At 47.5% G+C, this 27792-nt stretch overlaps 1 protein-coding gene and 2 long non-coding RNA genes across 9 annotated transcripts; 2 read left to right on the forward strand and 1 right to left on the reverse strand.

Annotated features, from left to right (window-relative positions):
- The first annotated feature begins 207 nt into the window (after positions 1-207).
- LOC146422546 (uncharacterized) lies at positions 208-2142 on the forward strand. Of its 3 annotated transcripts, XR_014848116.1 has the most exons (4): positions 208-246; positions 315-403; positions 851-981; positions 2055-2142. It is a non-coding gene; the product is annotated as an uncharacterized LOC146422546 (long non-coding RNA). The 3 variants fall into 3 exon arrangements; XR_014848115.1 differs by having other exon boundaries at positions 235-403; XR_014848114.1 differs by having other exon boundaries at positions 239-364; positions 813-981.
- A 433-nt stretch (positions 2143-2575) lies between these two features.
- Positions 2576-3940, reverse strand: LOC146422547 (uncharacterized). Its single transcript, XR_014848117.1, has 3 exons — positions 3799-3940; positions 2845-3361; positions 2576-2615 (listed from the first exon to the last, which is right to left on the reverse strand). It is a non-coding gene; the product is annotated as an uncharacterized LOC146422547 (long non-coding RNA).
- A 36-nt stretch (positions 3941-3976) lies between these two features.
- FTSJ1 (FtsJ RNA 2'-O-methyltransferase 1) lies at positions 3977-27749 on the forward strand. Of its 5 annotated transcripts, XM_085046266.1 has the most exons (13): positions 3978-4086; positions 5846-5980; positions 6502-6571; positions 7983-8079; positions 13566-13644; positions 16724-16776; positions 18397-18450; positions 20320-20422; positions 22336-22419; positions 25414-25517; positions 26616-26816; positions 27429-27471; positions 27508-27593. In XM_085046266.1, exons 1-12 carry the CDS (start codon positions 3984-3986, stop codon positions 27453-27455), a joined length of 1110 nt encoding a protein of 369 aa, XP_084902392.1. In that variant the 5' UTR covers positions 3978-3983; the 3' UTR covers positions 27456-27471; positions 27508-27593. The 5 variants fall into 5 exon arrangements, with proteins under 5 accessions (XP_084902390.1, XP_084902392.1, XP_084902389.1 ...); XM_085046264.1 differs by lacking the exons at positions 27429-27471; positions 27508-27593 and adding an exon at positions 26928-26989 and having other exon boundaries at positions 3977-4086; positions 26616-26810; XM_085046263.1 differs by lacking the exon at positions 27429-27471 and having other exon boundaries at positions 26616-26717; positions 27481-27749.
- The last annotated feature ends 43 nt before the right edge of the window (positions 27750-27792 follow it).

Below are 27792 nucleotides of genomic sequence, written 5' to 3' on the forward strand. Positions count from 1 at the left end.
GATTTGGGGAGAGTTTGAGAGGATTAGAGGGGATTTGGGGGCACTGGGGGGGTTTGGGGGCAAGTAGAGGGTATTTGGGGGCTGAGAGGGGATTTTTGGAGCATTTGGGGGGCCTGCTGGGGTTTGGGGAGCACTGGGGGGATTTGTGGGGGTTTGGGGGGCATTTGGGGCAATTCAAGGGGATTTGGGGGGCTGAGAGGGGCAGTGTCCCTGTGGGTTTTGGGGTCCCTGGGGGAACACCAGAAGGTTTTGGGATCCCCGGAGGGTTTTGGGGTCCCTGGGGAAATCCCTGGCAGTCTGGGGTCCCCAGTGAGTTGGGGGGTCCCCAGACGATTTTGGGGTGGCAGGTTGGGGTCCCCAGAAGGTTTTGGGGTTCCCCAGAGGGTTTTGGGTTCCCCAGAGGGTTTTGGGTTCCCCAGGTTTTGGGGTTCCCCAGGTTTTGGGGTCCCCAGAGGGTTTTGGGGTCCCCAGAAGGTTTTGGGTTCCCCAGAGGGTTTTGGGTTCCCCAGGTTTTGGGGTTCCCCAGAAGGTTTTGGGGTCCCCAGAGGGTTTTGGGGTCCCTGGAGGGTTTTGGGTTCCCCAGAAGGTTTGGGGTTCCCAGAGGGTTTTGAGTTCCCCAGAGGGTTTTGGGTTCCCCAGAAGGTTTTGGGGTTCCCAGAGGGTTTTGAGTTCCCCAGAGGGTTTTGGGTTCCCCAGAAGGTTTTGGGGTTCCCCAGAGGGTTTTGGGTTCCCCAGAGGGTTTTGGGTTCCCAGAGGGTTTTGAGTTCCCCAGAGGGTTTTGGGTTCCCCGGAGGGTTTTGGGGTCCCTGGAGGGTTTTGGGGTCCCCAGAGGGTTTTGGGGTCCCCGGAGGGTTTTGGGGTCCCTGACTGTCCCCCTGTCCCCAGGACTTCACGCGCTGTGTCATCGGCGCTGTGCTCTTCCTCGTCACCTCCCTCATCGTCATCGTCGGGCACCGGGATGGCGCCGGCATTGCAGGAGGGGTGAGTTTGGGGTCCCTGAGCCCCACATTTGGGGTTTTGGGGTCCTGGATGGGGTTTGGGGTCTCTGAGCCCCACATTTGGGGTTTTGGGTGCACAGGGGGTTTGGGGGTCGCTGACCCTAAAGGGAGTTTGGGATCCTGGATGGGCTTTGGGGAATTTGGAGTCCCTGAGCCCCACATTGGGGGTTTTGGGGTGCACGGGGGTTTGGGGTCTCTGAGCTCCACATCTGGGGGCTTTGGGGTGCATGAGGAGTTTGGGGTTTCTGAGTCCTCTGGGGGGTTTGGGGTGCACGAGGGTTGGGGTCTCTGAGCCCCACATTTGGGGTTTGGGGTGCATGAGGGGTTTGGGATTTCTGAGTCCCCTGGGGGTTTGGGGTCTCTGAGCCCCACATCTGGGGGTTTGGGGTGCATGGGGGGTTTGGGGGTTTCTGACCCTGAAGGCGGTTTGGGATCCTGGATGGGGTTTGGGGGATTTAGGATCTCTGAGCCCCCTGGGGGTTTGGGGTTCCAGGGGGGTTTGGGTGTCTCTGACCCTAAAGGTGTTTGGGATCCTGGATGGGGTGAGGTGGGATTGGGGGATATGGTAGTTTCAGGAGGGATTTAGGGGTTCCAGGGAGGTTTGGGGATTTTTGACCCTAAAGGTGTTTGGGATCCTGGATGGGGTGAGGGGGGTTTGGGGGATTTTGGGGAATTTTTGGGTTCTAGGGGATTTTGGGGTCTCTAACCCTTCTGCCCCCCAGGTTTTTTGGATCCTGGATGGGGTGAGGGGATTTTGGGGTTCCAGGGGACATTCTGGGGTCTCTAACCCCCTCACCCCGCAGATTTTCGGGATCCTGGATGGGGATTGGGGGATTTTGGGGAATTTGGGGGTTCCAGGGGGATTTGGGGTCTTTAACCCCCTCACCCCGCAGGTTTTTGGGATCCTGGATGGGGTGAGGGGGATTTAGGGGTTCCAAGGGACATTTTGGGGTCTCTAACCCCCTCACCCCGCAGGTTTTCGGGATCCTGGATGGGCTGACAGGGATTTTGGGGTTCCAGGGGACATTTTGGGGTCTCTAACCCCTCACCCCGCAGGTTTTCGGGATCCTGGCCGGGATCCTGCTGGGGTACGACGCCTACATCACTTTCCCCATACGGCAGGGCCACAGCGCCGCCCCTACTGGTGTGTACTGGGAGCACTGGGAACGGGAGCCTCACCGCTGGGGGGAACTGGGAGCACTGGGAAAGGAATTCCCAACCTGTGGGGGGAACTGGGAGCACTGGGAACGGGGAGCCTCACCGCTGCGGGGAACTGGGAGCACTGGGAATGGGGATCCTCACCGCTGGGGGGAACTGGGAGCACTGGGAAGGGAATTCCCAACCTGTGGGGGGAACTGGGAGCACTGGGAAGGGGAGGGCAGCCCTAGTGGTGGAACTGGGAGCACTGGGAAGGGAATTCCTCACCTGTGGGGGGAACTGGGAGCACTGGGAACGGGGATCCTCACCGCTGGGGGGAACTGGGAAAACTGGGAAGGGAACTCCTAATGGTGGAACTGGGAGCACTGGGAAAGGGTTGCTGCCCTGTGGGAGGTTACTGGGAGCACTGGGAAGGACCTGTGTGGGTAACTGGGAGCACTGGGAGGTGGGGGAAATGACCTGTGAGGGTAACTGGGAGCACTGGGAAAGGGAGAGCTGCCCTACTGGTGGAACTGGGAGCACTGGGAAGGACCTAGAGGGGATAACTGGGAGCACTGGGAAAGGGAGGCTTGCCTTACTGGTGGAACTGGGAGCACTGGGAAAGACCTAGAGGGGCTAACTGGGAGCACTGAGAAGGGAGAATTGCCCTACTGGTGGAACTGGGAGCACTGGGAAGGGAATTCCCAACCTGTGCAGGTAACTGGGAGCACTGGGAATGACCTGTGTGGGTAACTGGGAGCACTGGAAAGGGAGAATTGCCCTACTGGTGGAATCTATAGGGGCTAACTGGGAGCACTGGGAGGATACTGGGAGGAGCCCCTGAGATTTGGGGTCTAACTGCTCTCTGTCCCCACAGAGTCCCCAGACGGCGCCTGAAGACCCCAAACCCACCCAGGACCCCTCAGACCTCCTCAAAATTAACTTATTGAGGTGTGCCCCCGATTTTGGGGTCCCTCAGGGGTTCCCCCTCCCCAAATTCCTTCCCAAGTGCCTCGAACCGTCCGTGCCTCAGTTTCCCCTCAGGTTTTGGGGTTCCCGCCTCAGCTTTTGGGGTGAATCCGTTAATTTTGGGGTGTTCCCCCCCCTCCCCCAGCCCGCGGGAGGCTTTTTGGGGCGAAATATGGGGAAATAAAGGGTTTTTTATTGTTGCTTTACCGGTTGTGGTGGTTCTGTGGTGATATTGGCATGAGGGAGGTTTGGAGAGCCTGAAGGAAGGGAAAAAAGGAAAAAAAGGAAGGGAAAAAAGGAAAAAAAGGAAGGGAAAAAAAGTGAGTATAAGAAAAGAAAGAAAGGAAAAAAGGAAGGGAAAAAGGAAGGGAAAAAAGGAACGAAATACACCTCTACTGTCTCCTCATGGAAAAAGGAGGGAAACCCCCCAAAACGGAAAAAAGCCCCAAAAGCGGGGGAAAAAAAAAAACCCAAACCCCCCCTATGGTCAAACGGAAGGAAATCCCTTCACCCTTCACGGATCTTCGTTTCTGCATAGCGAAAAAAGCAGGAAATTCCGCTTTCCCCTCACGGAAAAAGGCAGGAAACCCTCTCCTCTCACGGAAGAAGAGAGAGAAACCCCCACGAAAAAATGGAAAGAAACACACCCCTACCCTCCCCTCGTGGAAAAGGGCGCGAAATCCCCAAAACACACACAGAAAAACGGAAGGAAATCCCTTTACTGCTCTGGCTCTGGCGCTGCACAGCGAAAAGGGACATAAAACTCCCTTTCCCCCTCACGGAAAAAGGCGGGAAAGCACTTCCCCTCACAGTTCCCGCTCTGCGCATGCGCAGAGCGAAAGGCGGGAAGGCGCCCTCCTCCCCTCAGGCTGCCCGCGCATGCGCGCTGCGCCATCCGCCCTCAGCCGCCATTCCGCCCTCACCGCCGCTCTCTTCCTCCTTCCTCCTCCTCCTCCTCCGGTGTCTCTCCGCTGCTTTCCCGGTGAGTTCCGGTACGGCGGAGAGCGGCAGGGAGAGGGAGGGGCGGGGAGGGGAGGCGGGGAGGGGGATGGAGGGGGAACGGCGGGCGGCGGAGCTGCGCATGCGCCAGTATGGCTGGCGGGTGGATTGTGCGCATGCGCAGTGCGGTGGTTTGACTTTTCGGCGGGTTGTGCGCATGCGCAGAGTGTCAGTAACCTCTGATTTAATGTAGGACCTACAAAAATAAAAGGGTTTCTATTTATGTGATTTGCGGGGTTTGTAGACGTTTGGGGATCTCCTAGAATGTGGTTGGAGCTGCAGGATCTCCCCGGTAACCTCGTTTTTGTGTGTTTCCCGTGTAAACAATGGTTTGTTTTGGTAGGACCTACAATAAATAATAAACCCAAACAATAAATAAACAGTAGGACCTACAAATAAACAACAGTGGAGGTTACAACACAACCTCCCCATGGGGACCCCAGGACCCCCAGACCCCCTATTTTGGTTTGTTTCCCATGTAAACAATGGTTTGTTTTTGTAGGACCTACAATAAATAAAAAAACCCCTATAAATAAACAGTAGGACCGACAAATAAACAACTATCGCAGCCTCCCGGTGGTGACCCCATGACCCCCTGCTTTGGGGTGTCCCCCATGTAAACAGTGCTTTGTTTGTGTAGGACCTACAGGATTTGTTTCTGTAGGACCTACAATAAGTGGAATTGGATTTGTAGGACCTACAGGATCTGTTTTTGTAGGACCTACAGGATCTTTATTAATTGTTTTTGTAGGTCCTACAATAACCGGAATTGGTTTTGTAGGTCCTACAGTAACCCAATTTGTTTTTGTAGGTCCTACAATAACGATGGGCCGCTCCTCCAAGGACAAGCGGGACATTTACTGACTGTTTTGTTTCTGTAGGTCCTACACTAACCCAGTTTATTTCTGTAGGACCTACAGTAACCCATGGGCCGCTCCTCCAACGACAAACGAGACATTTACTGGTTGTTTATATTTTATTTCTGTAGGACCTACAATAACCCATGGGCCGCTCCTCCAAGGACAAACGGGACATTTACTGATTGTTTTATTTCTGTAGGACCTACACTAACTGTATTTATTTCTGTAGGACCTACACTAACGGTGGGCCGCTCCTCCAAGGACAAACAGGACATTTATTGATTGTTTATGTTTCTGTAGGTCCTACAATAACCCAATTAATTTCTGTAGGTCCTACACTAACGATGGGCCGCTCCTCCAAGGACAAACGGGACATTTACTGATTGTTTTGTTTCTGTAGGACCTACAATAACTGTATTAATTTCTGTAGGTCCTACAATAACGATGGGCCGCTCCTCCAAGGACAAGAGGGACATTTACTGATTGTTTTGTTTCTGTAGGTCCTACACTAACAATGGGCCGCTCCTCCAAGGACAAGAGGGACATTTACTGATTGTTTATATTTTATTTCTGTAGGTCCTACACTAACGATGGGCCGCTCCTCCAAGGACAAACGGGACATTTACTGATTGTTTATGTTTTATTTCTGTAGGTCCTACACTAACGATGGGCCGCTCCTCCAAGGACAAACGGGACATTTACTGACTGTTTTGTTTCTGTAGGTCCTACAATAACGATGGGCCGCTCCTCCAAGGACAAGAGGGACATTTACTGATTGTTTTGTTTCTGTAGGACCTACAATAACCCAATTTGTTTCTGTAGGACCTACAATAACTGTATTTATTTCTGTAGGTCCTACAGTAACTGTATTTATTTTTGTAGGTCCTACACTAACGATGGGCCGCTCCTCCAAGGACAAACGGGACATCTACTACCGGCTGGCCAAGGAGGGAGGCTGGAGAGCCAGGAGTGCCTTCAAGCTGCTGCAGCTGCACGAGAGGTTCCAGCTCTTCCAGGGTACTGGGGGCACTGGTTTATACTGGGTTATACTGGGAGGGACTGGGAGGGACTGGGAGGGAAACTCGCGGTGGTTTTAGGGTGAAAAATGGGGATTTTGGGGAGAAAAAGGGAACTGGTTTGTACTGGGAGGGACTGGGAGGGAACTGGTGTCCCTCACTGGTTTAACTGGTGTCCCGAACTAGTCTCTCACTGGTCCCTAACTGGTCCCTAACTGGTCTCTAACTGGTCTCTCACTGGTCTCACTGGTTTAACTGGTCACTAACTGGTCTCTCACTGGTCTCACTGGTCTCTAACTGGTCCCAAACTGGTCTAACTGGTCTCTAACTGGTCCCAAACTGGTCTCATTGGTCTCTAACTGGTCTAACTGGTCTCTAACTGGTCTAACTGGTTTAACTGGTGTCCCAAACTGGTCTAACTGGTGTCTAACTGGTTTAACTGGTGTCCCAAACTGGTCTAACTGGTCTAACTGGTCTAACTGGTGTCCCAAACTGGTCTAACTGGTCTCACTGGTTTCCCAGGTGTTTCCCGCGCTGTTGATCTCTGTGCTGCTCCTGGCAGTTGGAGCCAAGTGCTGAGTCGGCACCTCAGGTGGGACTGGGAGCACTGGGAGGGACTGGGAGGGACTGGGAGTACTGGTATGATACTGGGAGGGACTGGGAGGGACTGGGAGATACTGGGAGGGACTGGGAGGGACTGGGAGATACTGGGAGGGACTGGGAGGGACTGGTGTGATACTGGGAGAACTGGGAGAACTGGGGTGATACTGGGAGAACTGGGAGAACTGGGGTGATACTGGTGTGATACTGGGAGAACTGGGGTGATACTGGTGTGATACTGGGAGAACTGGGGTGATACTGGTGTGATATTGGGAGAGACTGGGAGCACTGGTGTGATACTGGGAGATACTGGCAGGGACTGGGAGAACTGGGAGATACTGGGAGAGCACTGGGAGATACTGGTGTGATACTGGGAGAACTGGGTGTACTGGGAGGTACTGGTGTGATACTGGGAGATACTGGGGAATACTGGTGTGATACTGGGAGAACTGGGAGTGCTGGGAGTGCTGGTGTGATACTGGGAGTACTGGGAGATCCTGGGAGAACTGGGAGCGTTGGGAGAGCACTGGGAGTCCAGTTTGGCACTGGGAGGTTACTGGGAGCACTGGGAGTTCCAGTTTTTGGGGTTTCTGAGGTGTTTTTGGGTTGTTTTTTGGGATGGTTTAGGGTGTTTTGGGGTGATTTTTGGGGTTCCTGATGTGGTTTTTGGGTTATTTTTGGTATTTTTCCCCCCAGAGGCTCCCCAGGCTCTCCCCCAGGGTGATTTTGGGGTTTCTGAGGTGGTTTTTTTTAATTTTTGGTGTTTCTGAGATGTTTTCTGGGGGTTTTGGGGTGATTTTTGGGGTTTCTGATGTGATTTTTTGGTATTTTTCCCCCCAGAGGCTCGCCAGGCTCTCCCCTGTAGCTGATTTTGGGGTTTCTGATGTGATTTTTTGGTATTTTTTCCCCCAGGGGTTCCCCAGGCTCTCCCCCCAGGTGTTTTTGGGGTTTCTGATGTGGTTTTTGGGGGATTTTCGGAGTTTCTGGGATGTTTTCTGGTCTTTTTGGGGTGATTTTTGGGGTTTCTGATGTGATTTTGGGGTTCCTGATGTGATTTTTGGGTTATTTTTGGTATTTTTCCCCCAGAGGCTCCCCAGGCTCTCCCCTGTAGCTGATTTTTGGGGTTCCTGATGTGATTTTTTGGGATTTTTCCCCCCAGAGGTTCCCCAGGCTCTCCCCCCAGTGTGATTTTTGGGGTTCCTGATGTGATTTTTGGGTTATTTTTTGTTTTTTCCCCCAGAGGCTCCCCAGGCTCTCCCCCCAGGGTGATTTTTGGGGTTTTTTGGGCTGATTTTTGGGTTATTTTTTGTGTTTTCTCCCAGAGGCTCCCCAGGCTCTCCCCCCAGGGTGATTTTGGGGTTTTTTGGGCTGATTTTTGGGTTATTTTTTGGTTTTTCCCCCAGAGGTTCCCCATGCTCTCCCCCCCAGATTGTGGCTGTTGATCTCCAGGCCATGGCGCCTCTGCCAGGAGTGCTGCAGATCCAGGGGGACATCACCAAGGTGGGACCAAAAACACCCCAAAACACCCCAAAACACCCCAAAAAAACCCCAAAAAACCCCAAAAACCCCCCAAAACCACCTCTGATCTTAAAAAACCCAACAAACCCTGCAGATCTAGAGGGATATCACCAAGGTGGGATAGAAAACACCCCAAAAAACAAAAAAACCAAAAAACCCAAAAACACCCCAAAAAACCCCCAAAAATACCCTTCACATCCCCCAAAAAAACCCTGCAGATCCCAGGGGACATCACCAAGGTGGGACCAAAAACACCCCAAAAACACCCCAAAAAATCCTAAAAACACCCAAAAAAATCCCCTTCAGATTCCCCAACAAACCCTGCAGATCCCAGGGGACATCACCAAGGGTGGGACCCAAAAAAACCCAAAAAAACCCCAAAAAACCCCCCAAAAAATCCTAAAAACACCCAAAAAAATCCCCTTCAGATTCCCCAACAAACCCTGCAGATCCAGGGGGACATCACCAAGGTGGGACACAAAAACACCCAGAAACACTCCCCAAAAAATCCCAAAAAACCCCCAAAACCCATCTCTGATCCTAAAAAACCCCAAATAAACCCAAAAAACCCTAAAAACCACCTCTCATCCTAAAAAAAACCCTGAAAAACCCCAATAAATCCCTGCAGATCCAGGGGGACATCACCAAGGTGGGACTCAAAATAACCCAAAACCACCCCAAAAAACCCCCCAAAAACGCCCTTCAGATTCCCCAAAAAACTCACCAAACCCCTCTGATCCTAAAAAACCCCTGAAAAACCCCAAAATCCTGCAGATCCAGGGGGACATCACCAAGGTGGGACTCCAGAAAACCCCAAAAAAACCCAAAACACCCCAAAAAAACCCACAAAAACAAACAAAAAAACCCCCTCTGATCCTAAAAATCCCCAAAAAAAACCCAAAAAACCCCCAAAAACACCTCTGATCCAAAAAAAAACCCCAAAAACACTTTCAGATCCCCAAAAAAACCCCAAAACCCCTCTGATCCTAGAAAAATTCCCAAAAAATCCCAAAAAATACCTCTGATCCCAAAATAATCCCCAAAAAACCATTCAGAGCCAAAAAAACCCTGCAGGCCCAGGGGGACATCACCAAGGTGGAACCAAAATCTCCCAAAAACACCCCAAAAAACCTGAAAAAACCCCAAAAACCCCCCCAAAAAAAACCCCAAAAAACCTCTCAAAAAACCCCCAAAAAACCTGCAGATCCAGGAGAACATCACCAGAGTGGGACACAAAAACACCCAAAAAACACCCCAAAAAACCCCAAAAACCCCCCAAACCACTTCTGATCTTAAAAAAACCCCAAAATCCCTGCAGATCTAGAGGGATATCACCAAGGTGGGACACAAAACAACCCAAAAACACCCCAAAAACCCCAAAAAACCCCCAAAACCCACCTCTGATCCTAAAAAAACCCCAAATAAACCCAAAAAACACCTCTGAACCGAAAAAAAAGTCTGAAAAACCCCAAAAAACCCTGCAGGTCCAGGGGGACATCACCAAGGTGGGACCCAAAACCACCCCAAAACCACCCCAAAACCACCCCAAAAAACCCGAACCCCCCCCCCCAAAAAAACCCCTAAAAATCCTAAAAACACCCAAAAAACCCCCTTCAGATTCCCCAAAAAACTCACCAAACCTCTCTGATCCTAAAAAAAACCCTGAAAAACCCCAAAAAACCAAAAAAACCCCAAAATCACCCTAAAAAAACCCCCCAAAAATACCCCAAAAATCCCCTTCAGATTCCCCAAAAACCCCCTGCAGACCCAGGGAGACATCACCAAGGTGGGACCCAAAAAACCCAGAAAACCCCAAAAAAATCCCCAAAAAACCCCCCAAAACCCACCTCTGATCCTAAAAAACCCACAAAAAACCCCAAAAAACACCTCTGATCCTAAAAAAAACCCCAAAAACACCCCAAAAAAAGCCCCAAAAAAACCCAAACAAACCCTTTCAGATTCCCCAAGAAACCCTGCAGATCCAGGGGGACGTCACCAAGGTGGGACCAAAAACCCAAAAACCACCCCAAAAAACCCCCTTCAGATTCCCCAAAAAACTCACCAAACCTCTCTGATCCTAAAAAAAATCCCTGAAAAACCCCAGAAAACCCAGCACATCCAGGGTGGGACCCCAAAACCCAAAAAAATCCTAAAAAAACCCCAAAAACACCCCAAAAACACCCCAAAAAAACCCCAAAAAACCCAAAAATCCCCTTCAGATTCCCCAAAAATCCCTGCAGATCTAGAGGGACATCACCAAGGTGGGACCCCAAAACACCCCAAAACACCCCAAAAAAACCCCAAAAAACCCCCTTCAGATTCCCCAAAAAAAACCCCAAACCCCTCTGATCCTAAAAAAACCCTGAAAAACCCCAAAATCCCTGCAGATCCAGGGGGACATCACCAAGGTGGGACCCCAAAAAAACCCAAAAAAACCCAAAACACCCCAAAACACCCCAAAACACCCCAAAACCACCCCAAAAAACCCCACAAAAACAAACAAAAAAACCCCCTCTGATCCTAAAAATCCCCAAATAAACCCAAAAAACCCCCCAAAACACCTCTGATCCAAAAAAAAACCCCAAAAAACACTTTCAGAGCTCCCCAAAAAAACCTCAAAACCCCTCTGATCCTAGGAAAATTCTCAAAAAATCCCAAAAAACACCTCTGATCCCAAAAAAAAATTCCCCAAAAAACCCTTCAGAGCCAAAACCCTGCAGGCCCAGGGGGACATCACCAAGGTGGAACCAAAATCTCCCAAAACACCCCAAAACCTGAAAAAACCCCAAACCCCCAAAAAACCCCCAAAAAACCTCTCAAAAAACCCCCAAAAAAACCTGCAGATCCAGGGGGACATCACCAGAGTGGGACACAAAAACACCCAAAAAAACACCCCAAAAAACCCCAAAAACCCCCCAAAACCACTTCTGATCTTAAAAAAACCCCAAAATCCCTGCAGATCTAGAGGGATATCACCAAGGTGGGACACAAAACAACCCAAAAACACCCCAAAAACCCCAAAAAACCCCCAAAACCCACCTCTGATCCTAAAAAAACCCCAAATAAACCCAAAAAACACCTCTGAACCGAAAAAAAAGTCTGAAAAACCCCAAAAAACCTGCAGGTCCAGGGGGATGTCACCAAGGTGGGACCCAAAACCACCCCAAAACCACCCCAAAAAACCCGAACCACCCCCCCCAAAAAAACTCCTAAAAATCCTAAAAACACCCAAAAAACCCCTTCAGATTCCCCAAAAAACTCACCAAACCTCTCTGATCCTAAAAAAAACCCTGAAAAACCCCAAAAAACCAAAAAAACCCCAAAATCACCCTAAAAAAACCCCCCAAAAATACCCCAAAAATCCCCTTCAGATTCCCCAAAAATCCCTGCAAATCCAGGGGGACATCACCAAGGTGGGACCAAAAACCCCAAAAAACCCCAAAAAACCCCTCTGATCCTAAAAAACCCCCAAAAAACACCTTCAGATCCCCAAAAAAACCTCAAAACCTCTCTGATCCTAAAAAAAAAATCTCTGAAAAACTCACAAAAACACCTCAGATCCTAAAAAAATCCCCAAAAAACCCTTCAGAGGCAAAAAACCCTGCAGGTCCAGGAGGACATCACCAAGGTGGGACCAAAATCTCCCAAAAACACCCCAAAAACCACCTCTGATCCTAAAAAAAAACCCCAAAAAACACCTTCAGAGCCCCAAAAATCCCCCAAAACACCTCTGATCTTAAAAAAACCCAAAAATCCCTGCAGATCCAGGGGGATATCATCAAGGTGGGACCCAAAAAACCCCCAAAAAAACCCCAAAAAACCCCTCTGATCCTAAAGAAAACCCCAAAAACCCCCTCTGATCCCCCCAAAAAACTCTCCAGATCCCATAAAAAACCCCCAAACATGGCCTTTGATCCCAAAAAAATCCCCAAAGAACACCTTCAGAGCCCAAAAAATCCCCAAAAAACGTCCCTGATCCTAAAAAAATCCCCAAAAAAATCTGCAAAAAGCACCTCTGATCCTAAAAACAATCCCAAAAAACACCTTCAGAGCCCAAAAAATCCCCAAAAAACCACTTGTGATCCTAAAGAAATCCCCAAAACCATCTCTGCTCCAAAAAAAAATCCCCAAAAAAACACCTAAAAACACCTTCAGACCCCAAAAAACCCCAAAACCACCTCTGATCCCAAAAACCATTTCTGATCCCAAAAAAATCCCCCCAAAAACCACCTCTGATCCTAAAAAAAATCCCAAAAAACACTTTCAGATCCCCAAAAAATCCCAAAAAATTCCCCCAAAAAGCTCCAAAAAACCCTCTGATCCCCAAAAAAACCCCAGACCCATTTTTCCACCCCAAAACCCCATTTTTCTCCCAAAATCCCATTTCTCCCTCCAAAATCCCATTTTTTCTCCCCAAAATCCCAATTTTTCCCAATTTTTCCTCATTTTCCACTCCAAAATCCCATTTTTTGCATCTCTTCACCACATTTTTTCTCCCCAAAATCCCTTTTTTCCAACCCAAAATCCAATTTTTCCTCCCAAAATCCCATTTTTTCCTCATTTTTTCTCCCCAAATCTCATTTCCCACCCCAATCCCCATTTTTTCTCCCAAAAACCCATTTTTACTCCCCAAAATCCCATTTTTTCTCCCAAAACACCATTCTGTGCCCCAAAATCCCATTTTTCCTCATTTTTCCCCATTTCTCCCCCAAAAATCCCTTTTTTCCCCATTTTTTCTCCCCAAATCCCATATTTTTTCTCCCAAAATCCCATTTTTTCCTCATTTTTCCCCATTTCCCCAAAAATCCCATTTTTTCTCCCCAAACCCCATTTTTCTCCCCAAAACCCATTTTTACTCCCCAAAATCCCATTTTTTCTCTCAAAACACCATTTCTGTGCCCCAAAAATCCCATTTTTTCCCCATTTTTTCTCCCCAAATCCCATATTTCTTCTCCCCAAATCCCATTATTTCTCCCAAAATCCCATATTTTTTTCTCCCCAAATCCCATTATTTTTCCCCATTTCCCCCACAAAATCCCTTTTTCCCTCATTTTTTCTCCCCAAACCCCATTTTTTCTCCCCAAATCCCATATTTCTTCTCCCAAAATCCCATTTTTTCTCTCAAATCCCATTATTTTCCCCATTTCCCCCCAAAAATCCCTTTTTTTTCCCATTTTTCTCCCCAATCCTATTATTTTCCCCATTTTTTCTCCCTAAACCCCATTTTTTCCTCCCAAAATCCCATTATTTTCCCCATTCCCCCCCAAAAATCCCTTTTTTTCCCATTTTTCCTCCCAAATCCCATATTTTTTCTCCCCAAATCCCATTTTCCCCCATTTTTCTCCCCAAATCCCATATTTTTTCCCCCAAAATCCCATTTTTTCCCCATTTTTTCTCCCCAAATCCCATTTTTCTCCCCAAATCCCATATTTTTTCCCCCAAAATCCCATTATTTTCCCCATTTCCAGCTCTCCACAGCCCAGCAGATCCAGAAGCTTCTCGGGGATTTTCCAGCTGATCTCGTGGTTTGTGATGGAGCTCCTGATGGTGAGTGGGGAAAAAACACCCAAAAAACCCCAAAATCACCCCAAAAAAACCCAAAATCAGCCAAAAATCACCCCAAAAACCCCAAAATCAGCCAAAAAACCCCCAAAAACTCCAAAATCTGCCAAAAATCAGCCCCAAAACCCCCAAAATAACCCCAAAATCACCCCAAAAAAACCCCCAATAAACCCAAAATTAGCCCAAAAAACCCAAAATCAGCCAAAAACCCCAAAACCCAAAATCAGCCAAAAAACCCCAAAATAACCCAAAATCAGCCAAAAACTCAAATAACCCAAAATCAGCCAAAGAACCCAAAATAACCCAAAAATCAGCCAAACCCCAAAAACCCAAAATCTGCCAAAAATCAGCCCCAAAACCCCAAAATAACCCCAAAATTCACCCCAAAAAACCCCAATAAACCCAAAATTAGCCCAAAAACCCAAAATCAGCCAAAAAAACCCCAAAACCCAAAATCAGCCAAACCCCAAAAATAACCCAAAATCAGCCAAAAACCTTAATAACCCAAAATCACAAAACCCCAAATAACCCAAAATCAGCCATAAAACCCCAAAAACTCCAAAATCAGCCCAAAATCAGCCCCAAAACCCCCAAAATAACCCCAAAATCACCCCAAAAAAACCCCCAATAAACCCAAAATTAGCCCAAAAAAACCCAAAATCAGCCAAAAAACCCCAAAATAACCCAAAATCAGCCAAAAAAACCCCAAAATAACCCAAAATCAGCCAAAAAACCCCCAAAAAAACTCAAAATCAGCCAAAAAACCCCCAAAATAACCCAAAATCAGCCATAAAACCCCCCAAAACTCCAAAATCTGCCAAAAATCAGCCCCAAAACCCCCAAAATAACCCCAAAATCACCCCAAAAAAATCCCAATAAACCCAAAATCAGCCCAAAATCAACCCCAAATACCCTAAAAACCCCAAAATCAGCCAAAAACTCCAAAAAATTCCAAAATCACCCAAAATCAGCCCAAAAAAACCCCAAATCACCTAAAATCACCCGAAAAAAACCCAAAATCAGCCCCAAACCCCCAAAGTCAGCCAAAAAAGCCCAAAATAACCCAAAATCAGCCAAAAAAACCCCAGAAAAATCCAAAATCAGCCCCAAAAACCCAAAAAAAACCCCAAATCAACCCCAAAATCACCCCCAAATCAGCCCAAAATAAGCCAAAATCTCCCCAAAATTACCCCAAAACACCCTAAATAACCCCAAAACCCCCAAAGTCACCCCAAATCCATCCCAAATACCCAAAAAACCCCAAAATCCACTCAAATCCACCCCAAAATACCCCAAAATTGCAGCAAAATCATCCCCAAAGAAACCCAAATCAGCCTGAAATCACCAAAAAACCCCAAATCAGCCCAAAAAATCCCAAATCACCACAGAAAACCCCAAAATCAGCCTGAAATCATCTCAAAAAAACCCCAAATCAGCCCAAAACCACCAAAATGTCCCAAAATCACCCCAAAATAAACCAAAATACCCCAAAATCCCCCAAATCCCACAAAATCACCACAAAATCCCCGTAAATTTCCCAGATCCCCCAAAAACTCTCCCCAAAATCCCCCAAAATTCCCAGAAAATGCCCCAAATCCCCTCAAAATATCCCCAAAATCCCTAAATTTCCCCCAAATCCTCCCAAAATCTCCCAAATCCGAATTCCCAAAATCTCCACAAAATCCCCAAATTTCCCCCAAATTTCCCCAAATCCCCCCCAAATCCCAAATCCACAAAATCCTCCAAATTCCCCAAAATCCCCCAAATTTTCCCAAATTCCCCAAATTTCCCAAATCTCACAGCCTCCCCGGCGCCTCTCCGGCTGAACATCGGCCAGTCTGTCCATCGGAAATCCTTCCGGAACTTTCCGTGGAAATTTTCCCAAATTTTCCCAAATTCCCCAAATTCCCCAAATTCTCCCCAAATTCTTCCCAAATTCCCGACATTTTCCCAAAATCCCCAAATTTTGGATCCAAATTTTCCCCAAAATCCCCCACATCCCATATCCCCAAATCCCCCAAAACCTCCCAATCCCCCAAATCTCCAAATCCACCCCAAATCCCCCAAAATCACCCCAAAATCCTCTAGAATTTCCCCCAAATTTCCCCAAATCCCCCAAAATCCCCCAAAATCACCCAAAATCTCCACAAAATCCTCCAAAATTCCCCCAAAACCCCCTAAATTTCCAAAAAATTTCCCCCAAATCCCCCCAAATCCCCCAAAATCCCCTTCAAATCACCCCAAAATCTCCCCAAAATCCTCTAAGTTTCCCCCAAATCCCCAAAATCTCCACAAAAACCTCCAAAATTCCCCCAAAAATTTCCCAAATTTCTCCCAAATCCCCACAAAATCACCCAAAATCCCCTTCAAATCACCCCAAAATCCTCTAAATGTCCCAAAATTTCCCCCAAATCACCCCAAATCCCCAAAATCTCTAAATTCCCCCAAAATTCCCCCAAAATCACCTACAAATCCCTCAAAATCCCCCCAAAACCCCTAAGTTCAAAAATTTCCCCAAATCCCCACAAAATCCCCCAAAATCCCCTTCAAATCACCCCCAAATCCTCTAAATTTCCCAAAATTTCTCCCCCAATTACCCCAAAATCCCCATATCCCAAATTCTCCCCAAATCCCCAAATCCCAAATCCCCCAAAATCCCCCAAACCCCAAATCCCCAAAATCTCTAAAATCCTCAAAACTCCCCCAAATCCCTAAATTTCCCCAAAATTCCTGCCAATTCCCCCAAAATCCCCCAAATCTCCAAAATCTCCCCAAAATGCCCCAAAATCTCCTTCAAATCACCCCAAAATCTCCCAAAATCCCCCAATCCCTACAAATCCCTCCAAAATCCCCGAGCCTCCTAAGTTCCAAGAATTTTAGATCCCCAAGTCTGATCCTCAAGAATTCCCCAAAGTCCTTCAAATCACCCCAAAATCTCTAAGTGTCCTAAGAATTTCCTCAGAACTTACAAGTCCCCAAAATCACCCCAAAATCACCCCAAAATCCTCAAAATTTCCCCCAAATCCCCCAAAATCCCCAAAATCCCAAATTTCCCAAATCTCAGTCACAGGGCTCCACGACCTCGATGAATACATCCAGGCTCAGCTGCTGCTGGCGGTGAGAGGGTTAATTTTTGGGGTTTTTTTGGGGGAAATTTGGGGTTTTTGGGGTTTCTGGGGATCCTTGGGGGTGTTTTGGGGCTTTTTGGGGTTTCCTGGGGGATTTTTGGGATGAAATTTGGGTGGTTTTTGGGGTGATTTTGGGTTTTTTTGGGGTTTCCTGGGGGATTTTTGGGGTGAAATTTGGGGATTTTTTTTTGGGATTTGGGTGGATTTTGGGGGTTTTTGGGGTTCCTTTGGGGTATTTTGGGGTCTCTGGGGGATTTTTGGGGTGAAATTTGGTATTTTGGGTTTTTTTGGGGTTTCTGGGGATCCTTGGGGGTGTTTTTGGGTTTTGGGGTTTCTGGGGATTTTTTGGGGTGAATTTTGGGTGTTTTTGGGGTGATTTTGGGGTTTTGGGGTTTCGGGGATTTTGGGGTTTTGGGGTGATTTTGGGGATATTTTGGGGGATTTTGAGGGAATTTTGGGTAGGGGTTTTGGGTGATTTTGGTTTTGGTTTTGGTGGGTTTCTGGGATTTTGGTGAAATTAGTTTTGGGATTTGGGTGGATTTTGGGGGTTTTTGGGGTTTTTAGTATTTTGGGGTCTGGGAATTTTGGGTGAATTTTGGGGTTTTTTTGGTTTCCAGGGGGATTTTGGGGTGTTTTGGGTGTTTTGGGTGATTTTTGGGGGTTTTTGGGGTTCTTTTGGGGTATTTTGGGGTCCTGGGGGATTTTTGGGGTGAAATTTGGGTGTTTTGGGGTTTTTTGGGGTGATTTTGGGGTTTTTTGGGGTTTCCTGGGGGGTTTTGGGATTTTTTTGGGGTTTTTGGGGATTTTTGGGGTGATTTTGGGGTTTTCTTTGGGGTATTTTGGGATACTGGGGGATTTTGGGGAGTTTTTGGGGTTCCTTTGGGGTATTTTGGGGTCCTGGGGGATTTTAGGGTGATTTTTGGGGTTTTTTGGGAGGATTTTGGGGTTTCTGGGGTGATTTTGGGGGTTTTTGGAGTCCTTAGGGGCATTTTGGGGTGATTTTGGGGTTTTTTTTGGGATCACTGTGAGGATTTTGGGGTAATTTTGGGGATTTTGGGGCCCTTGTGAGGATTTTGGGCTCTCTGGGGATCCTTTGGGGTGATTTGGGGTTTTTTTGGGGTCTCTGGGATGATTTTGGGGTATTTTGTGGGGTTTTGGGGAGGATTTTGGGATGATTTTGGGGCTTTTTGGGGTGTTTTGTGGGGTTTTTGGGGTCTCTGGGGGATTTTGGGTGATTTTGGGGTTTTTTGGGTGATTTTGGGGTCTTTCTGGTGGATTTTGGAATCTCTGTGAGGATTTTGGGCTCCTTGGGAGGATTTTGGGGTATTTTGGGGTTCCTGAAAAGATTTTGGGATCTTTTGGGAATCCTTGAGAGGATTTTTGGGGTTTTTGGGAGGATTTTGGGGTCCCTGTGAGGATTTTGGGGCCTCTGGGGATCCTTTGGGGTATTTTATGGGGTTTTAGGGATAATTTTGGGTTTTAGGGAGAATTTGGGGTTTTCTGGGAGGATTTTGGGTTCCCTGAAGATTTGGGATTTCCTAAAAAATTCAGATTTTTGTCTCCAAACCCCAAAAACCCCAAATTTTTGGGTTTTTTTCCCCTTTTTCAGGCTCTCAACATCACCACTCATGTCCTGAAGAGAGGAGGAACCTTTGTGGCCAAGGTGACCCTAAAGTGACCCTAAATGACCCTAAATGACCCCAAAGTGACCCAAAGTGACCCCAAAGTGACCTAAAGTGACCTAAAGTGACCCTAAAGTGACCCAAAGTGACCTAAAGTGACCCAAAGTGACCCAAAGTGACCCTAAAGTGACCTAAAGTGACCCTAAAGTGACCCAAAGTGACCCTAAAGTGACCCAAAGTGACCCAAAGTGACCCTAAAGTGACCTAAAGTGACCCAAAGTGACCCCAAAGTGACCCCAAAGTGACCCTAAATGACCCCAAAGTGACCTAAAGTGACCCTAAGTGACCCAAAGTGACCCTGAAGTGACCTAAAGTGACCCTAAATGACCCTAAGTGACCCCAAAGTGACCCTAAAGTGACCCTAAAGTGACCTAAAGTGACCCAAAGCGGCCCAAAGTGACCCAAAGTGACCCTAAAGTGACCCTAAATGACCCCAAAGTGACCCTAAAGTGACCTAAAGTGACCCCAAAGTGACCCTAAAGTGACCTAAAGTGACCTAAAGTGACCTAAAGTGACCCCAAAGTGACCCTAAAGTGACGTAAAGTGACCTAAAATGACCCCAAAGTGACCCTAAAGTGACCCCAAAGTGACCCAAAGTGACCCAAAGTGACCCTAAAGTGACCCAAAGTGACCCCAAAGTGACCTAAAGTGACCCAAAGTGACCCAAAGTGACCCAAAGTGACCCTAAAGTGACCCTAAAGTGACCCAAAGTGACCCAAAGTGACCCTAAAGTGACCTAAAGTGACCCTAAAGTGACCCTAAAGTGACCCTAAAGTGACCCAAAGTGACCCAAAGTGACCCTAAAGTGACCCTAAAGTGACCCAAAGTGACCCAAAGTGACCCTAAAGTGACCTAAAGTGACCCTAAAGTGACCCTAAATGACCCTAAAGTGACCCAAAGTGACCCAAAGTGACCCTAAAGTGACCTAAAGTGACCCAAAGCGGCCCAAAGTGACCCAAAGTGACCCTAAAGTGACCCTAAATGACCCCAAAGTGACCCAAAGTGACCTAAAGTGACCCAAAGTGACCCCAAAGTGACCCAAAGTGACCCTAAAAGGTTCCTGACCCCTCTGACCCCACAGATGACCCTAAAAGGGGGATTTTGACCCCATAGGTGACCCTAGAAGGGTCTCTGGTGACCCCAAAAGGATTCTGACCCCATAAGGGACTCTAAAGTGACCCTAAAAAGGGGTTCTGGTGACCCTAAAATTTCCTGACCCCACTGATGACCCCACAGGTGATCTTCAAAAGGGTTCTGACCTCACAGGTGACCCTAAACCTCTCCTGACCCCACAGGTGACCCTAAAGGGGTGTCTGGTGACCCCAAAAGGGTTTCTGACCCCATAGGTGACCCTAATGGGGCTCTGGTGATCCCAAAGCTCTCCTGACCCCACTGACCCCACAGATGACCCTAAAAGGGGTTCTGACCCCATAAGGGTTCTGGTGATCCTAGAAAGGGTTCTGACCCCACAGGTGACCCTAAAAAGGGATTTTGACCCCACAGGGGTCTCCAGTGACCCTAAAAAGGATCCTGACACCCCAAAAAGGGTTCTGGTGACCCTAAAAGGGTTCTGATGGCCCTAAAAGGATCCTGACCCCAGTGACCCCAAAGGTAACCCTAAAAAAAGGGTCTCTGGTGACCCTAAAGGGGATCCTGACATCCTAGAAAGGCTCCTGACCCCACAGGTGACCCTAAAAAGGGTTTCTGCTGACCCCACAGGGGTTCTGCTGACCCCAGAGTGACCCCACAGGTGACCCCAAAGGTCCCTGCTGACCCCAAAGGTCCCCACTGACCCCAAACCTCCCCGCTGACCCCAAAGGTGACCCCAAACCTCCCCGCTGACCCCACAGATTTTCCGGGGCAAAGACGTCACTTTGCTTTATTCCCAACTGAGGATTTTCTTCCCTGAGGTGATTTGTGCCAAACCCAGGAGCAGCAGGAACTCCAGCATTGGTGAGATCCTAAATCCTAAATCCCCTAAATCCCAAATCCCTGAGATCCCAAATCTCCAAATCCCAAATGCCAAACCCAGGAGGAGCAGGAACTCCAGCATTGGTGAGATCCTAAATCCCCTAAATCCTAAATCCCCTAAATCCCCTAAATCCCCTAAATCCCCTAAATCCCCTAAAATCCCAAATCCCCAAATCCCCAAAATCCTAAATCCCCTAAATCCTGAGATCCCAAATGCCAAACCCAGGAGCAGCACGAACTCCAGTATAGGTGAGAAACCCTAAATCCCCTAAATCCCCCAAAATCCTAAATCCCTAAAATCCCAAATCCCTAAAATCCTAAATCCCTGAGATCCCAAATCCCCAAATGCCAAACCCCGCAGCAGCAGGAACTCCAGCATAGGTGAGATCATCCGAAATCCTAAATCCCTAAAATCCCTAAATCCTAAATCCTAAATCCTAAATGCTGAGACCCTAAATAACTGAGAGCCCTGAGACCTTAAATCCCTGAGGCTGTAAATCCTGAGATCCTAAATCCCTAAAATCCTAAATCTCCAATTCAATCCTCCTCCCCAAATTCCCAATTCCCAGTTCTCCAATCCCAGTTCCCAATTTCCCCAATTCCCAAATTTTCCATTCCCAATTCCCCCAATTCCCAAATCCCCAATAATTCCCCAAATTCCCGATAATCCCCAATTTTCCCAAATCCCCAAATTCCCAATCCCCAAATTCTCCAAATCCCAAATTCCCAATTCCCCAATAATTTCCCCAATAATTCCCAAATTTTCCCAAATCCCTCAATCCCCAAATCCCCAAATTCCCATCCCAATCCCCAAATCCCCAAATTCCCAAACTCCTAAATTCCCCAATTCCCCAATAATTTCCCCAATAATTCCCAAATTTTCCCAAATTCCCAATTCCCCAATTCCCCAAATTTCCCAATTCCAAATCCCCAAATCCCAAATTCCCCAAATCCCAAATTCCCCAAATCCCAAATTCCCCAAATCCCAAAATCCCCAAATCCCCAAATCCCAAATTCCCATTTCCCCAAATCCCAAATTCCCCAAATCCCCAATTCCCAATGTCCCCAAATTCCCCAAATCTCCAAATCCCAAATCCCCAGATTCCCAATTCCCCAAATTCCCCAATTCCGAAATTCCCAATTCCCAATCCCCAAATTTTCCAATGCCAAATTCCCAATTTCCCAATTCCCAAATCCCCAATAATTCTCCCAAATCCCCAAATTTTTCCAAATCCCCAATAAATCCCCAATTCCCAAATTCCCCAAATCCCCAAATTCCCAATTCCCAATTCCCAAATTCCCAATTCCCCAATAATTTCCCCAGTAATTCCCAAATTTTCCCAAATCCCCAATTCCCCAAATTCCCCAATTCCAAATCCCTCAATCCCCAAATCCTCAAATCCCCAAATCCCCAATTCCCAATTTAATTCCCAAATTTCCAAATCCCAAATTCCCCAAATTCCTAATTCCCAAATTCCCCAAATTCCCGAAATCCCAAATTCCCCAATTCCCCAGTAATTTCCCCAATAATTCCCAAATTCCCCAAATTCCCAATTTCCCATTTTCCCCAAATCCCAAATCCCCAATCCCAAATTCCCCAATTCCCTATTTCCCCAAATCTCCCAATCCCTCAATCCCCAAATTCCCAATTTCCCAATTCCCAAATTTCCAAATCCCAAATCCCCCAAATCCCCAATTCCCAAATTCCCCAAATTCCCAATTCCCCAATAATTTCCCCAATAATTCCCAAATTTCCCCAAATTCCCAATTCCCAAATTCCCCAATTCCCCAAATCCTCAGTTCCCCAAATTCCCATCCCAATTCCCAAATTCCCCAATTCCCCAGTAATTTCCCCAAAAATCCCAAATTTCCCCAATTTTTCCCCAAATTCCCAGAGGCGTTCGTGGTTTGCCGAGGTTTCCAACCCCCTGAGGGTTTCGAGCCAAACATGGAGAATCCTCTGCTGGACCCTGACAGGGGTATGGGATTGGGATTTGGGGATTTTTTGGGGATTTTTTGGGATTTTTTGGGATTTTTAGGGGGATTTTGGGGATTTTTTGGGATTTTGGGGTGGATTTGGGATGGATTTTGGGGTAAATTTGGGGTGATTTTGGGGGATTCGGAGTGGATTTTTTGGGGATTTTGAGGGGATTTGGGGGATTTGGAGTAGATTTGGGGATTTTTGGAATTTTGGGAATTTGGTGGATTTGGGAGGGTTTTTGGGGATTTTAATCTTGGGGGTTTGGGGTTTTGGGGGATTTGGAGTGGTTTGGGGATTTTGGGGTTGATTTGAGGGGATTTTGGGGATTTGGGGATTTTGGATTTTGGGGTGGATTTGGGATGGATTTTGGGATTTTGGGGGATTTGGGGATTTGGAGTGGATTTTGGGATTTTGAGGGGGATTGGGGGATTTGGAGTGGTTTGGGGGGATTTGAGGGGATTTTGGGGGATTTTGAGGGGATTTTTGGGGATTTTGAGGGATTTGGGATGGATTTTGGGGCATTTGGTTGGGGGAATTTTGGGAGATTTTTGGGGTTTGGGATTTTGGAACAGTTTGGGGTGGATTTGGGGATTTTTAGGGGAGATTTGAGGGATTTTGGGTGGATTTTGGGGGATTTTGGGGGCTTTGGGGGATTCTGGGATTTAGGGGAGTTAGGGTTTTAGGATTTTGGAGGAGGGGTTTTTGGGGGGATTTTTGGATTTTTGAGATTTTTTGGATTCTGGGGGGTTTGGGGGATTTTGGGGAAGATTTGAGGAGATTTTGGGGGGATTTTTGGGGATTTTTTGGGGGAGATTTGAGGGGATGTTGGATTTGGGGTGCATTTGGGAGGATTTGGGGGGATTTTGGGGAGATTTTGGGGGATTTTGGGGTGTCTGGGAGCCATTGGGAGGTTTTTGGGGACATTTTGGGGAATCCCTGACAGGATTTTGGGGTCTTTGGGGTGTTTTTTGGGTGTTTTTGGGTGTTTTTTGGGGTCCTTGGGAGGATTTTGGGGTCTTTGGGGACATTTTCAGTGATCCCTGGGGGCAGTTTGGGGTTTTCTGGGAGTCCCTGGGGTGATTTTGGGGTATTTTGGGTGATTTTGGGGTTATTTTGGGTTATTTTGGGGTATTTTGGGGTCCCTGGCAGGATTTTGGGTTCCCTGGGGTGATCTTGGGGTGATTTTGGGGGATTTTGGGGTGACTTTTGTCCGCTTTTGGGGTATTTTTGGGGTGATTTTGGTGTCTCTGGGGTATTTTTGGGCTATTTTGGGGTGATTTGGGGTTATTTTGGGGTATTTTTGGCTGTTTTTGGGGTATTTTGGGGTGATTTTTGGGCGATTTTGGGATATTTTTTGCTTTTTTGGGGTATTTTTGGGTGATTTTGGGGCTATTTTTGGGTGATTTTTGGGCTATTTTTGGGTATTTTTTGGGGTATTTTTGGGGTATTTTGGGCTGTTTTTGGGATGATTTTAGGGTGATTTTGGTGTCTCTGGGGTGATTTTGGGCTATTTTTGGCTGGTTTTGGGGTATTTTTTGTGATTTTGGGGGTTTTTTTGGCTATTTTGGGGTATTTTGGGGTATTTTGGGGCTATTTTGGGGGTATTTTTGGGTGATTTTGGGATATTTTGGGGTATTTTTTGGTGATTTTGGGGTATTTTGGGCTGTTTTGGGTGATTTTGGGGGTATTTTTGGCTATTTTGGGGTATTTTTGGCTGTTTTTGGGGTATTTTGGGGTGATTTTTGGGCTATTTTTGGGGGTTTTTTTGTATTTTTGGGTAATTTTGGGGTGATTTTGGGCTGTTTTTGGGGTGATTTTAGGGTGATTTTGGTGTCTCTGGGGTGATGTTTGGCTATTTTGGGATATTTTTGGCTGGTTTTGGGGTATTTTTTGGTGATTTTTGGGCTATTTTGGGCTCTTTTTGCTGTTTTGGGCTCTTTTTGGGTGATTTTGGGGGTGTTTTGGGCTATTTTGGGGCATTTTGGGGCTATTTTGAGGTATTTTTGGCTGGTTTTGGGGTATTTTGGGGTATTTTGGGGTATTTTTTGGTGATTTTGGGCTTTTTTGGGGTATTTTTGGGTGATTTTGGGGGTATTTTTGGCTATTTTGGCGTATTTTGGGTGATTTTGGGCTATTTTGGTCTGTTTTGGGGTATTTTTGGGTGATTTTGGGACGATTTTAGGGTGATTTTGGTGTCTCTGGGGTGATTTTCGGTCTATTTTTGGCTGGTTTTGGGGTATTTTTTTGTGATTTTGGGGGTATTTTTTGGCTGTTTTTGGGGTATTTTGGGCTGTTTTGGGGTATTTTTGGGTGATTTTGGGGGTATTTTTGGCTATTTTGGGGTAATTTTGGCTGTTTTTGGGGTATTTTGGGGTGATTTTTGGGCTATTTTTGGGTGATTTTGGGCTGGTTTTGGGGTGATTTTAGGGTGATTTTGGTGTCTCTGGGGTGATTTTTGGGCTATTTTGGGCAATTTTTGGGTGATTTTGGGCTATTTTTGGCTATTTTTTGGCTATTTTTGGACTATTTTTGGGTATTTTTTGGCTATTTTGGGATATTTTTGGGTGATTTTAGGGCCATTTTGGGATATTTTTGGTGTATTTTGGGCTATTTTGGGGTATTTTTTGGTGATTTTTGGCTTTTTGGGGGTATTTTTGGGTGATTTTGGGGGTATTTTTGGCTATTTTGGGGTATTTTTGGGCTATTTTGGGGTATTTTTGGGTGATTTTGGGGTATTTTTGGGTGATTTTGGGACGATTTTAGGGTGATTTTGGTGTCTCTGGGGTGATTTTCAGTCTATTTTTGGCTGGTTTTGGGATATTTTTGGGTGATTTTGGGGTATTTTTGACTGTTTTGGGTTATTTTGGGTGATTTTGGGGCTATTTCGGGGTATTTTTGGGCTATTTTTGGGGTGATTTTAGGGCTACTTTGGGCTCTTTTTGCCAATTTCGGTGTCCCCAAGTGCCACCCCGCTGTCCCTCGCTGTCCCCAGCTCTGTCCCTCTCTCACCTCTCGGGCTCCTCGCGCCTCATTGTCCCTTTTGTCACCTGCGGGGACCTGAGTGCCTTCGACCCTGACAGGACCTACCCGCTGCAGGTGGGACTGGGAGGGACTGGGAGGGACTGGTTTATACTGGGAGGGACTGGGAGGGAAACTCGTGGTGGTTTTAGGGTGAAAAATGGGGATTTTGGGGAGAAAAGGGAACTGGGAAGGAACTGGGAGGGACTGGGAGGGAACTGGGAGGGACTGGGATTGAGCTGGGATGGACTGGTTTGTACTGGTTTGTACTGGGATGGACTGGGAGTTACTGGGAGGGAAACTCGTGGTGGTTTTAGGGTGAAAAATGGGGATTTTGGGGAGAAAAGGGAACTGGTTTGTACTGGGAGGGAACTGGGAAAGACTGAGAAGGACTGGGAAGGACTAGAGGTGTTACTGGTGGGAACTGGGATGGACTGGGAGGGACTGGGTCATACTGGGAGGGACTGGGAGGGAATGGGAGGGACTTAGCCAAACTGGGGGCTATACTGGGAAGCACTGGGCTGTACTGGGAGGGACTGGGTGGGGCCATACTGGTCCCTACTGGTCCATAGTGATCCACACCAGTCCATACTGGTTTATACTGGTTTATAGTGGTTCATACTGGTTTATATTGATCCATACTGGCTTATACTGGTTTATAGTGGTTCATACTGGTTTATATTGATTCCTACTGGTCCATACTGGTCCAAACTGGTCTATACTGGTTTATATTGATCCATACTGGTCTGTAGTGGTTTATACTGGATTATACTGGTTTATACTGATCCATGCTGATCCATACTGGTCCATACCGGTTTAAACTGGTCCATACTGGTCCGTATTGATCCCTACTGGTTTATACTGGTTTATATTGAGCCATACCAGTGTGTACTGGTCCACACTGGTCCATACTGGTTTATAGTGGATTATACTGGTTTATACTGGCCTATACTGGTCCATACCAGTCTGAACTGGTTTATACTGGTCTGAACTGGTCCATACTGGTTTATACTGGTCTATACTGGTCCATACTTGTTCATACTGGTTTATACTGGTCTATACTGGTCTATATTGATCCATATTGGTCTGTACTGGTCCATACTGGTCCATACTGGTCTGTACTGGTCCATACTGGTCCGAACTGGTCTGAACTGGTCCATACTGGTCTCTCCCCAGCTGGATCCCTCCCAGCCCTACACCTACCTGCCTCCCGCAGCGCCTCCCATAGCGCCACCGTATGGCCGAGCGTGCGAACTGCGCCGGGCCGGCTGGGCGAGTGTGCGAGGGGAGAGTGAGAGTGAGAGTGTGAGTGAGAGTGTGCAAAACGAGTGTGAGAGTGAGAGTGTGAGTGTGCAAGGGGAGAGTGAGAGTGTGAGTGTGCAAGAGGCATTTGATAAAATGAGTGTGCAAGGGAGTGAGTGTGGGAGTGAGAGTGTGCAAAACAAGTGTGAGAATGGCAGTGTGAGTGTGCAAGAGGCCTTTGGTAAGATGAGTGTGCAAGGGGAGGAGTGTGAGGGGCTGAGTGTGCAAAATGTGAGAGTGTGAGTGCGCAAGGGAGTGAGTGATGGAATGAGTGTGCAAAACGAGTGTGAGAATGGGGTGAGTGTGCCAAATGAGTGTGAGAATGGCAGTGTGAGTGTGCAAGGGGATGAGTGTGGGAATGGGAGTGTGAGAATCTGAGTGTGCAAGCGGCCTTCGGTGAGATGAGTGTGCAAGAGGGGTGTGAGAATGGGAGTGTGAGTGTGCAAAGTGAGTGTGACACGTGTGTGCAAGGAGCCTCTGGTGGGATGGGTGTGCAAGGGGATGAGTGTGACAGGGTGAGTGTGCAAGGGCAGTGAGAATGGCAGAGTGAGTGTGCAAGGGGAGTGTGAGAATGGGAGTGGGAGTGTGCAAGGGGTGAGTGTGAGGAGTGTGCAAGGGGCCTTGGGCAAGGAGGTGAGTGTGCAAAGAGCCTCCTGTGCTGGGATGAGTGTGCAAGGTGAGTGTGAGAACAGTGTGAGTGTGCAAGGGGAGTGAGTGTGAGAATGGGTGAGTGTGCAAGGTGAGTGTGCAAGGAGCTCCTGGTGAGCTGAGTGTGCAAGGAGAGTGTGAGAGCAGCAGGGTGAGTGTGCAAGGAGCCTGGAGTGGGACAAGTGTGCAAGGGGGTGAGTGTGAGAGTGGGAGGGTGAGTGTGCAAGGATGGACCCTGGAAGGGGAGAAAGGAGCCTTGAGTGTGACAGGGTGAGTGTGCAAGGAGCCCTGAGAGAGACGAGTGTGCAAGGAGAGCCCCAGGAGGGGCAGGGAGGAGCCTCAAGCAGGATGAGTGTGCAAGGAGCTAGGAGGAGCTGCACTGCCTCTGCCTCCTGGACTGACA

Source organism: Lichenostomus cassidix, unplaced genomic scaffold, assembly GCF_008360975.1.
Source record: "Lichenostomus cassidix isolate B80296 unplaced genomic scaffold, HeHo_3.0 HiC_scaffold_40, whole genome shotgun sequence".
In the NCBI taxonomy this organism is placed as follows: Eukaryota; Metazoa; Chordata; class Aves; order Passeriformes; family Meliphagidae; genus Lichenostomus; species Lichenostomus cassidix.

Excerpts from the sequence above, each read along its gene's own strand:
- FTSJ1 (XM_085046263.1), top strand. The coding sequence starts at position 3,984 with ATGCGCGCTGCGCCATCCGCCCTCAGCCGCCATTCCGCCCTCACCGCC. Across the intron at positions 5,981-6,501 it reads GAGGTTCCAGCTCTTCCAGG|GTGTTTCCCGCGCTGTTGAT; the intron begins GTACTGGGGGCA and ends CTGGTTTCCCAG. Across the intron at positions 20,423-22,335 it reads CAGCAGGAACTCCAGCATTG|AGGCGTTCGTGGTTTGCCGA; the intron begins GTGAGATCCTAA and ends CCAAATTCCCAG.